The sequence below is a fragment of the Vitis riparia genome, unplaced genomic scaffold (assembly GCF_004353265.1).
Source record: "Vitis riparia cultivar Riparia Gloire de Montpellier isolate 1030 unplaced genomic scaffold, EGFV_Vit.rip_1.0 scaffold349_pilon_pilon, whole genome shotgun sequence".
NCBI lineage: Eukaryota > Viridiplantae > Streptophyta > Magnoliopsida > Vitales > Vitaceae > Vitis > Vitis riparia.
The window spans coordinates 35,181-49,981 of NW_023269670.1; the positions used below are offsets into that span (position 1 = coordinate 35,181).

The 14,801-nt window shown below is 30.1% G+C and overlaps 1 protein-coding gene across 2 annotated transcripts; it reads left to right on the forward strand.

Moving 5' to 3' along the window:
- Positions 1-390: 390 nt before the first annotated feature.
- Positions 391-7,853, forward strand: LOC117909778 (disease resistance protein RPV1-like). Of its 2 annotated transcripts, XR_004650444.1 has the most exons (6): positions 391-1,106; positions 3,557-4,632; positions 4,768-5,088; positions 5,195-6,213; positions 6,365-6,956; positions 7,352-7,853. XR_004650444.1 is itself a non-coding variant. In XM_034823829.1 (5 exons), the coding sequence occupies exons 3-4, from the start codon at positions 5,689-5,691 to the stop codon at positions 6,941-6,943; spliced, it is 1,104 nt and encodes a 367-aa protein (XP_034679720.1). In that variant the 5' UTR covers positions 1,026-1,106; positions 4,768-5,088; positions 5,195-5,688; the 3' UTR covers positions 6,944-6,956; positions 7,352-7,853. The 2 variants fall into 2 exon arrangements, 1 of the variants encoding a protein (XP_034679720.1); XM_034823829.1 differs by lacking the exon at positions 3,557-4,632 and having other exon boundaries at positions 1,026-1,106.
- Positions 7,854-14,801: the final 6,948 nt, after the last annotated feature.

Consider the following 14,801-nt stretch of genomic DNA (forward strand, 5'->3'; position numbering starts at 1 on the left):
TTAAAATATGAAAATTTCTTAATAATTTTAATTATATTTGACTTTTTTTCCTATTTTTTATATAAAAACCAAATACAAGATAATAATTTTTTTTAACATTTTTCTCATTCCCTTGGTACTTTTCAAGAATCAAAGATAGCCTAGTACATCTTGTAATTTATGTATAATACATTATAATAAAATTCAAGACTTTTAGGCAATGCACTCAGGCAATAATTAAAAAAATGAAAGCTACGGAAGCCTTCACGAGCACTATGCCCCACTGCCATTCATTTCCATAAATAAATAGTGACACCAAAAGTTTTGTTGACTGTCAGCTGGGAATCCAACGAAATTTTTGTGGAAATTTGGTGTTTTCTTCATACCCACCTACCAGGATCAAAGCACGGCACAAATGCTACCCTTTCTTCCCTGAAATTTCAGGCGACGTCCTTCCTCAGTTCCTCCTACCTTCTTCCCTACATTCCTCCCTAAACATTTCTCAAGAAATAGCTTAAATATTGCTAAGCCACCCCTGCCTCCTAGCCTGAAGAGAAATCAAGCTTCAAGGAGGGGAAAAAAACAACCATGACTTCTACAAACACCCAAATCATCTCTTATTCTCCTCCTTCTTCTTCTTCTTCTTCTTCCTCTTCTAAATCAACCCATCAATTCCCTTATGAAGTCTTCTTGAATTTCAGAGGAGAAGACACCCGCTATGGTTTCACCGATCATCTTTATGAGGCTTTGATTTCCCATGGAATTCGCACCTTTAGAGATGACGAAGAACTCGTGAGAGGAAGAGTAATTGCGTCTGAGCTCCTGAATGCTATTGAAGAATCAAAGATTTTTGTTATCATTTTTTCCAAAAACTATGCTACCTCCAGGTGGTGTCTAGATGAGCTCGTGAAGATCTTCGATTGCATGGCAACAAAGCAGCGATTAATTCTACCCATTTTCTATCATGTGGATCCATCAGAAGTGCGAAAACAGTCAGGATGTTATGAAGAAGCATTTCATCATCACGAAAAAGAAGCTGACGTGGAGAAAAAGAAGAAGATTCAGAAGTGGAGAATTGCCTTGACAGAAGCAGGCAATCTAGCTGGATATGATCTACAAAACTATCGGTAACTATAATTTCCTTTGATCTTTAATTTCAAAATTTTCTCCTTCAATCTGGGTTGACCTTTCCACAGATTGTTCATCCAACTTTACCAAAAATGCTTTTCTAAAATTAAAAAAAAAAAAAAAGTTTTTATTTATTTTTAAAATTTTTATCACTTAACCTTTGTTTGATTCTTTGAAAATTAAAGAGAGAGTCAAGGGAAAGAAAATGGAGAAAAAAAAAATTAGAAGGAAAGAGAAAAATTTTATAAAATTGAAGATTTATATTAATAAAAGTACAATATAAAAATAAAAATTACATAAATTAAAATTAAAAAATATTAGTTTTTGCCAAAAAAAAAAATATATTTTATCAATAATAAAATATAAAAATCATATAAAATTGAAAAAACATAAAATTAAAAATAAATTAAAAGTCTATTCAATATCAACCACCATGTCAACACTAAATATGAAAATAAAAATATAGAAGAAAATAAAACTAAAAGCCATTATTGCTTGTAGATGGAATTTCCCTTTATTTTATTTTATTTTTTCTTCTTCTTAGATACTTTGTCACATTGGATTCTTTTATAATTTTTTTAAATTAAGAAATGTAGTATTAAAAAGAGTTGCATCTTCAGATTTAATAACAATACTTACAAATTTTAATAAGGATACAAGTTTGGAAAAATTTAGTTTTTGTTATAAATGCATTCAATATGATGGTAGATGACAACAACTTTCTCTCCACTTCTCCTCATCCATGTGCCCTGTTTATTACCTTTAGATTATATTTGGTTCTTAGAAAGCTTGAAGGAGAATATAAGCGAAATAAAATAGAAAGAAAAAATAAAATGAATGAAAATTAAAAATAGATTTAAAATCGATAAATTATTTCAATATATTATTTCAATTTTTATTTATTTATTTAACTCTCACTAATAATAAAAAAATTTAATATATATTTTTTTATTCAAGATAATTAGTGAGAGTCTTCCTTAAATTCTAATGTCATATGATAATATGATGAGGCGATTTAATTAGAAACATTATAGTTCTAATTAAGAGTATACATATCAAACACTTCATGAATAAGGACAATTTTTTTCACTTAAGTGATCTACATGCATCTTTATTTTCTACTTTTAAACTTCTTGCTAACAAAGTAATACTCCTTCTTATTGTAGTTTTAGAGATATACATAACTAAAAGAAAAAAAATATTAGAATATTATTATGCTCAAACCAACTTTAACAAAAAGAAAATAGAAAAATTATTGGAGTATAACTTTAGTAACTTTATAGAGAACAAATAAAGAGTTTAAAAAATATTTAAATTTAAGATAATTTTATTATGGTTTATTTTTGTATTTTTTATTACAATTAAATTAGAGAATATTATAATTTTTATTATTTTAATAATTTTTGAGATTGGAATGATATAGATTATATTACATTAATTATTTCTTTTAAATTTATAAAAAGTTAAAATCAGTCTATTTTAGTCATTATAAAAAAATAAGGGTAATTAATTTTTTTTTAAATGAAATACATTTTAAAACTTTCTAGATTAAAAAGGTGAAAAATTAACCATAATTGTTTCAAATATTTTCATCTCATTACACCTTATCCCAATTTTTCTTTAGGAATATTTACTTTTGAATTTCTAGGATCTTTTAATTTTATTTTTTGATCTTAAAATTTTTTTATTACTCCAAAAGAAATCCGCAATTAGTCTCTCTTATTGATCTACTTATTCAAGATAAGCATAATATCTTCATATTCCTACCGTGTTGGCATGGGATTAATATAACGATTTTGTAGCTTCCCATTTGTTAGGCTTTATAATAAATTTGGTTTTTATTAAAAAAAAAAAAAAAAACTTTTCATAATAAATGAAATGATCAACAAATTTTCATAAAAACCTGAATATTAGAAACCTAACTTTTCACTTAGGCTATATTTTGTTTTTAGAAAACCAAGGGAAAAAAATGTTATGAGAAATGATTTTCTTATTTTTGAATAACATAGACAATAGTACAAAAATAAAATATTGAGGAAAAGAAGGTAAAAACGACATGATTTTACTTTTCCCCACCCCCATTTTTTAAGTAGGGAAAGTTTTGTTTTCTTTTTTACTTTTTTTCTCATTTACATTATGCTTCATAAAATAAAAAAATACTTAAAAATATGAAATTTAGTCAATTGGATTTTTTTTTTTTTTGGTTTAAATTCAATTAGCCACTAGTTCAATAATAGTGGAGATTACTAGATATTATTAAAAATACATAATTTAGTAAACTGGGTGATTTTTTATTTTTTATTTTTTATTTTGGGTTCACATTCGATTAGTCACTAGTTCAATCACAATAAAGATTACAAATTATTACCAATTTACTACACATTTGTTTTTTTTTTTTTCTTTTTTTTTGCAACTTATTAACTAACCACATATACTTCGTAATTGACAGATATGAGACAAGGCTTATTAAGGAAATTACTAATGTCATCCTCAAAGAATTGAATTCTAAGCTCTTACTACATGTTAGTGAGAACATGGTTGGAATGAATTTTCATTTGGAAAAATTGAAATCATTGATAAATATTGAGTCAAGTGATGTTCGCATGATTGGGATTTATGGACTTGGAGGAATTGGTAAGACCACAATCTCCAAAGTTGTATATAATAACATCTTCCATCTCTTTGAGAGTAGTATCTTTATTACAAATGTGAGAGAAAGATCTCAAAGCCACTCAAGTCAACTTGAATTACAAAAAGAACTTCTTAGTGGTATTATAAGGGGAAAAAATTTGGAAATAAATAATATTCATGTGATCAGACAAAGACTTTGCTCAAAAAAGGTTCTTCTCATTCTTGATGATGTAGACAAGTTAGAGCAATTGGAATTCTTAGCAGGAAAGCATGATTGGTTTGGTCCTGGAAGTAGAATCATCATAACAACTAGAGATCAACAATTGCTGAGGGTGCATAAAGTGAATGTATCATATGAAGTTAAGGAGTTAGATTATAAGGAATCAATTAAGCTTTTTTGTCAACATGCCTTTAAACAAAATATTCCAGAAAAAGATTATGTATCTATCTCAAATGGTGTGGTACGTTATGCTAATGGCCTATCCTTAGCCATTAAAATTTTGGGTTCTTCTCTTTTTAGTAAAAGCAAGGATGAGTGGGAAAGTACATTGCAAAAACTAAAAAAAAAAACCCAACAAGCAAGTCCAAAATGTGCTTAGTATAAGCCTTGATGGACTAGATGAGATAGAGAAGGGGATATTTCTTGATGTTGCATGCTTCTTCAAAGGATGTCAGAAAAACGATGTTACACGACTACTTGACTGTGCAAAGGGTGTAATAAGAGTTCTTAGTGACAAGTGTCTAATTACTCTTTCACATAACATCATAGGGATGCATGATTTGGTACAAGAAATGGGTAGAGAAATTGTTCAACATGATTATCCTCAAAAGCCTTGGAAATGGAGTAGATTGTGGGACCCTGAGGATATTTTCCGCATATTGAGACAAAAAAAGGTATAATCTAAATGCATAAACTTAGTTGATTTATAGTATTATTATTTTTATTAAAGTACCTATGTATCTTTATAATTTTGGTAAGGTTCTATATATTTTTCGCTTTACTCATCTTCTTGAACTTTTATGTTTTAGGGGCCGAAAGCAATTGAAGGGATATTTCTAGACATGTCTAGATCAAGAGAAATCTCATTCACTACTAAAGCTTTCGAAAGGATGGAGAGACTTAGATTGCTCAAAGTTTATTGGAGTTGTGATGTTAATGTTAATGATATGGGAAAGGAGTATCAAAAACTCATCATTCCTGAAGACTTTGAATTTCCGTCATATGATTTAAGATATCTTCACTGGGAAGGATATACTTTAAAATCCTTACCCTCAAATTTTGAAGGGGAGAACCTCATTGAACTCAACTTGAAGCATAGCAATATAAGATACCTTTGGCAAGGGGAAAAGGTAGTATTACTATTCAGTTATATTGTGTCCTTCCTTTGTATTATTAATTTTTCAATTCATCAAAATTTATTTGCTAAAATAAAATAATTAATTTATTTTGTTACAGTGTCTTCAAAATTTAAAGGTGTTGAATTTATCAGGATCTCAACGGCTCACTAGCATGCCACACTTCTCATATATGTCAAATCTGGTGAGACTAAATATTGCATTTTGTGAAAGTTTGGAAAAGGTTGACTCATCCATTGGTTCCCTAAAGAAGCTTACTTCATTGAATTTGAGTGGGTGCCGAAAGATTAGGAGCTTGCCAAGTACCATTCAACACTTGGTCTTTCTTGAATATCTCAATCTCAGTGATTGTTCAAACTTGGAGACTTTTCCGGAGATCAGCAAGTATATGGAATGCTTAAAGTATCTTGATTTAAGTAGAACATGTATAAAAGAGCTTCCATCATCAATTGAATTTCTAAATCATCTCTTTTTTTTTTTAATTTGGAGGGGTGCGAAAACTTGAGTCGTCTCCCAAATAGCATTTGTTGGTTGAAATCCCTTAGCTATCTTTCTCTAAGGAATTGTTCAAACTTGGAGACTTTTCCAGAAATCATGGATGATATGAAATGCTTGAAAGATCTTGATTTGGGTGGAACGGGTATAAAAGAGCTTCCATCATCAATTGAATATGTAAATAATCTTTCCTATTTGTCATTGAAACAATGCAAAAACTTGAGTCGTCTTCCAAGCAGCATTGGTAGGTTGAAATTGCTTATGTATCTCCATCTCGGAGGCTGTCCAAACCTAGTCACAGCGGACATGGAAAATTTAACAAAACTTGGTTTATCAGAAACTCAGAATCTAATGGATGGAGTAACATCAAGCGATTTATGGTGCCTATCCTCACTGCTAGGTTTAGATCTAAGCCGAAACGATATGCGTCATATACCTGCTGCTATTACTCAACTTTGTAATCTGAGTTTCCTTAATATCAGTCACTGCAACATGCTTGAAGAAATTCCAGAGCTTCCATCAAATCTAAGAGAAATCGATGCACATGATTGCGCAAGCCTAGGAAATCTGTCCAATTCATCCACACTTCTCTGGTCTCTCCTCAAATGGCTCAAGAAAGTTGAGGTATAATTTTTGTTTAAACTTTTTGTTTTTCTTCTCTTTTAATTACAAAATACTTGTGAAACAATCCATCCCAACTTCTTCATATGTAACCATGTTTTTTTCAATACCTCATGAAAGCCACACCATTTTCATGTTACTTTTAACTGTGCAGCCTCCTTCGCAAGGGAAACTAATTGATCTAGGAAGTCATGGAATTCCAGGGTGGGTACTGCATCAGGAAATGGGAAGACAAATAAGAATAGAGTTCCCTATGAATTGGTATGAAGATGACCAGTTCCTCGGATTTGCATTTTTCTTTCTTCATCCACTAAAATCACATTTAGATTTATCTTTCAAATTTGATGAAGAAGAATATGCTTACAAGAGAGTATATAGTCCTTTTTGTGTGTGCAATGAGATTAATGGTAATGAGGATAAACTGAGCCTGGTGTACTATCCTAAGACTACTATTCGAGACAAGTTCCACTCCAATCAATATATGGACCTTGAGGTTTCATTTTATGGTTCTAATTTTGGTAGCCAGAATAAAACCAAAAATTGCGGGGTCCATCTTATATACTCCCAAGATCATCAACAGAATCATAACTCGTTAGATTTTCCTGAGAATTCTGGTGACAACAGATCAACAGCAAAGGACATTAAAAGAAGCCATGATGATGCAGCACATAACCAAGCAGAGGAGCCATACCATAAAAGATTGAGAGAATCTAACACCCATCTCAAGCTTTAAACTCAATCACCAGGTACATCACCAAAACTCTTTCTTTATATTCAACCATCTCTATCTTCAGCTTGTTCTTTTGGCTTATGTTTGGCTCTCGGAAAATTTGAGGGGAAATGTAAGGTGAAAGAAAATAAATAGGAAAAGGAGCAGGAAGGAAATTTTTTTTTTTTTTAAATCAATAAATTATTTTTATTTGCTATTTAGGACTCATTTAACTAATTTTAATTTATCAACATAAAAATTAAATAATTTGAAAATGCATAAATTTTTAACTAATTTAAATTATATTTGATTTTTTTTTATTTTTTGTTTTCTATAGATACCTAAACATGAGAAAATTATTTTCCTTGACTTTTTTTTATTTCTTTTATACTTTTTGGAATCAAACATAAGGTGTAGACCTTCTCTTTTCAGCTCTTGGTTTTTCTGATGGTTTTAAACAAGGGGGGCATGGCATGACCCGGGAGAGAAATTCAGCTGCCTTGGACGTGTGGCAAGAGATAATGGCTGCCCATGAAAGTAGTTGCAAGCCCATGCTTGCTGAGGGGGGGAATAGGAGAGTGGGTAGTGGCTTGCTGAGGAAGAGAGGGACAAGATAGAAACAGGAGGTTTTTTTTCGTAAGGGGGGGGTGGTATTCGGCAGCCAGTGAAAGGGGAGGATCAGAGGAACACTTCAGGTATGGTTTCTTCACACCTTTCTTATTCTCTCTTCCCCGTCGTCACAGGTCTTGATTATTTCGTCTTGCTCCTTGAATGTTATTATTTTATTTTATTGCGTAGTGAACTGTGCGGAATCTGAGTTTTCATGCCTACTTTGTTTTGGTTCTTTCCCGGTTACTTGGATTCCTTTGATGAATAACTGTTGTGTCGTTTTGCTCTTTTGGGCTCGGTATCTTATCAATCGTATTATTACTCCCGGTTTCCTCCACCTATTCTGGATCCTCTTATTAGCACAAGATGCAGGATCTAGTTCAATGGCTTGATTGCTTTCCCGTGGTTATGCTCTGTTTTTGTTCGTATTTTTTTTCTTTCTTTCTCTGTTCATGGCGGTTGTAGGGTAAGGATTTCAAATATCTCGTGTTTAAGGGAAAAGTGAAAGAGGAGCAAATAGTTCTCGTCTTTGAGGGGCATGAAAAGAAAGTTGAAGGTTTTGATATTAGAACACATCAGCATGTCCCAAAAGGTTTCATCATACGAGAAGTGTCTTACAGATATGAATGAAATGAGCTCTACCATTCAGTCTATAAATGGGACAGCAAATAGATTCCTATGAACGTTTTAAGGTCAAATTTATGGAAGGGGTTAAGGGATAAAAGGAACTTTACAATAAGGTTTTAGAGTCGAAAGGGAGCACAAGGGTATTTTGTCGATGTAGGCCGCTGAATGGTGAAGAAATTGCAGCTGGAGCTTCAATGGTGGTTGATTTTGAATCTGGTGAGGATGGTGAGCTTACAGTAAAATCAAATGGGGCACCCAAGCTTCAAGTTTGATGCTGTCTTCGGTCCCCTGACAAACCAAGCGGATGTTTTTGAAGACAACGCATCATTTGCAGCCTCAGTTCTAGATGGGTACAATATCTGTGTATTTGTTTATAGGCAGAAGAGATGAGAGTGGAGTAGAGAAGATCATGTGCGTGAGGCAGAGGGTAGAAATGGATAAAAGGGGCATGGAAGTTGGGCTACAGTAATGCATGGAATTGATTGATAAAAGAAAAAAAGAAATGGGTTTTGTTGACACGTGAAGAAACTGGCACTTTAAATTCTTTCCATTTTCTTTAAAAAAAATCTCCTTGTTTGTTTTATATATTCTCAAACCATCCTTTAAAAATAATAATAAATTTTAAAGTTCTAATTTATTTACTTATTCATGTTTTTTTTTTCTCTGAAACAAAAAAAAAAAAGAATTATTATTATTACCATTTTCGAAAAAATCTTCTAAAACCCGAATCTAAACTAAGTTTGCCAAACTCTAATTCTCGAAACTCGATTCCTTAAATTTAATTCTTCAAAGTTCAATCTTCAAAGTAATTTTTTTTTCTTTTTTTTCTTTCTTTTTTTGAGGTTCTAATTTTAACTTTAATTCTCCAAGATCCGAATTTTTAAATTTAATTTTCTGAAAATCCCACAATTCCGAATTTAATTGTTATTCTTGTTATTATTATTATTATTCTGTACTTATTTATTTATTTCTTTTAAAAATTACAATCATTAAAATTCAATTCTTCAAAAATCTGACTTCCTAAATTAATTTTCAATCTCAAATATTCGACTATTCACTTTCATCCGTTTAGATATTATTCTAGTTATTATTATTATTATTCCGTATTTATTTATTTAATTCTTTAAAAAAACCCCAATCATTAAAATTCAATTCTTAAAAAAAAACCCGACTTCCTAAATTAATTTTCAATCTCAAATATTTGACTATTCACTTTCATCCGTTTAGATATTATTCTAGTTATTATTATTATTATTCCGTATTTACTTATTTATTACCTTTAAAAATTCCAATCATTAAAATTCAATTTTTCAAAAACTGACTTCCTAATTTAATTTTCAATCTCAAATATTCGACTATTCACTTTCATCTATTTAAATATTATTCTTGTTATCATTATTATTATTTCATATTTATTTATTTATTTTCTTTTAAAAATCTCGTTCCTTAAAGCCCAATTCTTCAAAAATCTAATGTCCTAATTAAATTTTCAATCTCAAAATTTTCACTATTCAGATTTCATTCGTTTAAATATTATATTTGTTAATTATTATTATTATTTCTTATGTATTTTTCTATCCTCTTTTAAAAATCTCATTCCCTAAAGCCCAATTCTTCAAAAATTCAATGTCCTAATTAAATTTTCAATCTCAAAATTTCCACTATTCAATTTCATTGTTTAAATATTATGTTTGTTAATTATCATTATTATTTCTCATGTATTTATTTATCCTCTTTTAAAAATCTCATTCCTTAAAGCCCAATTCTTCAAAAATCTAATGTCCTAATTAAATTTTCATCTCAAAATTTCCACTATTCAATTTCATTTGTTTAAATATCATGTTTGTTAATTATTATTATTATTCCTCATGTGTTTATTTATCCTCCTTCAAAAATCTCATTCCTTAAAGCCCAATTCTTCAAAAATCCAATGTCCTAATTAAATTTTCAATCCCAAAAGTTCTACTATTCATCTTTATTCGCCTAAATATTATTCTCGTTAATTAGTATTATTATCCCATATTTATCTATTTATTTCAATAATTAAAGTCCAGTTCTTCAAAAACCCAACGTCCAAATTTAATTTCCAATATAAAAAACTCCATTGTTCACATTCAGCTGTTTAATGATTATTTTCGTTATTAATGTTATCTCATCCATTTATTTAGTCACTTGTTCATATATTAAAGATCTCATCCCTAAATAATCTCTTAAATTTTCAAATCTCTAAGTTTAATCTCCAATCTCGAAAATTCTATCTTTCGTAGCTTTCCTAATCTTTATTATTTTGTCATCGTTATTATTCAATTCATTTACTTATTCACTCATCCACCTATCCACTTATTTAAAATCCCCCCTCTAAATAATTCTTCAAATTTCCAAATCTCTAAATTCAACTCCCAATTTCCAGAATTCCCATCTTTGTAATCATTTATCCATACTTTCGCTATTTTGTTCATTTATTTATTCACTGGTTCATTTATTTCTAAATAATTCTTTAAATTTCTGATCCCTAAGTTCAATTTCCAATTTCCGAAATTCTAACTTTCACTATTATTTATCCAGTCATTATTATTATTCCATTCATTTATTTATTCACTTATTCATTTATTTAAAATTCCGTCTTTAAATAATTCTTCAAAATTCCGATTTCCAAATTTAGTTATCTGAAACTCCAATTTTCCAATTTTCGAACTTAATTATCAGTTTCCAATATCTTAATTCTCGCATTTCTTCCGTTACTTATTTATTATTATCATTTTATCCATTCATTTCTAAAAATTCTGCCTCCGAATGATCCCCAAGATTTCCAATTTTTATAATTCGATTTTCACAATTTCTACTTCTCAAATGAATTTCAATTTTGGTTTCCTTCAAAATTTAATTTCCGAGGTCCCAATTTTCGTAACTTAATCCCAAACTCTCAAATAATTTTCAAGGTTCCAATCTCTTTCAAATTTAACTTCTAAAAAAAACTCATTCTTACATTTAATTTCTAAAAATCCTATTTTCAAATAACCTCTAAAACTCCAATTTTCAAATAATCTCCAAGATTCCAATTTTCAAATAAACTTCAAAAATCCAGTTTTCCCTTAAACAGTTTTAATTTCTGTTTGGCGATGTATGTGATAGGTTTTGTGCTTTTTTTTTTTTATTGTACACTGACCCCATTTTTATGATAGCGCATTGCTCGTTCGTGGCTCAGGTACGCATCCACTCTCTTTTTGGTCATTTTCTATGCATGTTTTGATTCCCATATGTGCATGATTGATTTGAGTATCCATTGATTTTCCTATTGATTGTCATGTCAGCTTCATTTTATTAGTAGAGACCCGACTTTAGGGACTTAGAGGGGTGCTACGGTTTTTACCGTACCTTCCCAATAAGTAACCTGACCCCTGAGCCCAATCCGATTTTTCACAGACCACCTTTTCCAAAATAAGGAGTCGCACTTAGGGTTTTCTTTCTTATTTTGTTACCCTTTAAAAATAAAACAAAAATAAGTGGCGACTCCAAGTCATTTTCCTAATAAATGAAATCATTTTTCAAAATAAAAATTGAGCTTGCCATCGAGTGGGAAATGCATGAGCCAAAATGCGGGGTCCACATAAAGTTATATAATATTTAATTTTTTTTTGTCCCCGTCTTCTTCATTGCGATAATAATGGAGATGTTAAATGTTTTAGCCTTTTATATAATAATTATCTCCATATTAAACTACACAATAAAAATATAATTTTTGATCTTAGTTTTTTTTTTTAAATTATAATGTGAACAACTAAAATTTAGCAAACTATACGTTTTATAATAAATGTTTTCACCGCCTAAAACTATTTTAGTAAGTATTTTAGAGTCATGATTTTTTAAATAATAAAAATAATAATTTCATAACCATGCACTTCTTCTGCTATATGCCAATTTGGCTAAAAGAATGACAAAACATTTGGGCTCAAACAACCATGTAAATGATTTTAGGGTTGAAAGAGAGAGCAACAAAAGATTTGAGAATGATACAATATAATAATTTTCTAATAACATTAGTCATTACCATCGGATATGGCCAAGGAATATTTTGAGAAAAGAATTGGAGAAAAAAAAAAGCACAACAATGCCAAAAGATTCATGAAATGAATAAAGGAGTGTGAGGGTTTTTTTTTTTTTTTGTATTGTGTCTCCATCCTAAAAAATTCATAAAGCCTATACTTGCTTCCCAGAAAATTTGAGGAAAAGAAAATATAAAGAAAAAGTAGAAGAAAAGAAATAATTAAAGAAAATAAAAAATAGATTCAAAATCAATAAATTACTTTTATATATTTCTTAAAATTCATTTTACTTATTTTTCTTCATTATATAAAAATTAAATAATTTTAAATACACAAATTTTTAATTAATTTTAATTATATTTGATTTTCTTCCATACTTTTCATTATGAAACCAAATATAGAAAACTATTTTCTCTTATCTTTCCTTAGTACTTTTCAGATCCAAAAATAATCTTAAAGAATTTTATTCACTCATATGTCCATTTTCTTTTACCAAAGAAAGAGCTTGAGTATTAAGGCAAACCTCCCCCAATATTAAGTTAAAAAATAAAAAAATAATAAAAAACAAGATTGATATCATGCTGTAAACCCCAAAATTTGTTCAAATTTTATTTTTACATTAATTTTGAGCTCAATTTTATCCTTAGATTTAAATCTCGATTACATATGATATTTTTTGTTCACTCATAATTTAATTTTTAATTTTTATTATTTTATATATTGTTTTATTTTATTTTATTATTATTACTATTACTATTATTAGTAAATATATTTTTACTTTCTTGTCTCTCTCCTCTCTCTTCTTTCCTTTCCCACCTACTCTACCTACTCTCCATTTTTCTCTCTCCTCCCATACCACCCCATTCCCAAGATCATCGTCCCCTCTCATTTTCCCCTCATTTTTTCTTTTTATTTTATTTTATTTTTTCTTCTTCTTTAAGCTACTCACCTTTCTTCATTTTTTCGACCTGATTTTTTCCTTCTTTCCCCATTTTTTCTTCCTTTTCTTCCATTCTTCTTCACCCCATTTTCTTCATTCTCTCCCTTCTCTCTTCTCCCACCTTCCTCTCATTTCTCCATTTTTTTTACTCCTTATTTTCTTTTCTTCATTTAAATTTTTTTTTCCCAAAAACCCATCAATCCTCACCACCATCGGTAGGACCACTGGCCAGTAGCCGCCAACAAGCCACTGTCGGCTGGCGACCTCTTCCTCTTTTCTCTCATTCCCTCACTTTCCCTCCAACACCCACACATGGGAGAGAGAACCCACATTTCTCCCTCCACTCTTCTCCTCTTCCTTTTTCATTTTTTTTTTCTTTTGTTTTTCTCTTCCATCTTCTTCCCTCCGCTACTCACCACTCCCACCCTCACGCCCCCATTTTTTTCATCTCTCTACTTCATTTTCCTCGCACACACTACCACTACCTTTCTTTTTCCTCCCACACACTACCACACCGCACTTGCAGAGATTGCATTTCCACCCCATGGCCTCTCCATTTTTTTTCCCTTTCGTCTTCCTCATACCTATTTTTTATCTCACCTATAAACCCATCAAAGCTCATTGCTGCTTGTATCACTATCGGCCAGCCGGCAATGCCACTGTTGGCCGGTGACGCCATCTCCATTTCTGGCGCCCTTTTATCCCTCCCCCCCCCCCCCCCCCCCCTCCTCTCTCATTCTCTCGTTATTTAAAATTCATTATCCCTTCCCAACCATTGTTAGCCCCAAATTTCCCTCATGGTCTTCACAAAAGTGTAAATTCTTTTTGATTTATTTTATTTTTTCTTTCTTTGATTTTAATAGTAATGGTTGTTTGTAAAATTTGGATTGTTAAATTAATATGAAATTTGGGCTTTGCTAATTAGTAGTTAATTTATTTTGGGTAAATTAATATGAAATTTGGGCTCATTTATTGTTGGTGAATTAATTTAGAATTTGCTAATTTGTGTTAAATTAGTTGATAATTTATATGGTTGTGCTCATTTTAATTATTTGATTTGACATGAGAATTGTGGTATATTTTGGATATGGGTTTGCATATTAAATTGGGTTGATTTTTTGTTGTGGATGTAGGCTTGGATATGAAATTAAATGGGGATATTGAATTTAGGCCTAATGGAATTTATTTTAATTTATCATATTTTGAGCTTATTAGATTGTGCTTGTATTTTGGTTAACATGTGAGATATTTATGTTGGATTAAATTTGCTAATTTAGACCCATTTTTAATTAATGAAATTTACTAGACTAATTTGAAGTTTGAATTTGGGTTTGAATATTTATTTGGAATTTTGTACATTTCTAGATATTTACATTTGGGTTGTTTTTGTTTTTGCATGGTCCATTCTACAATTCTGTTGGCTGAGTATAGATTTATAACACGTGGAGTATGGAATTCCATGAGAGAAAGTGAGACTTGAAAAACTGTAAATGGAGCATTGAACTTATTGTAAGCTTATTGGGGTACATGTTTTTTTCCCACTTCTATTTGGTTATATTTATATTGGTTTTTGTAAATATTTGTTTGTATATATTTACTTATTGTGTACAAAATTGAATATCAAACAAACCATAAATTTTGTTTAAATAAAAGGAACAATTCA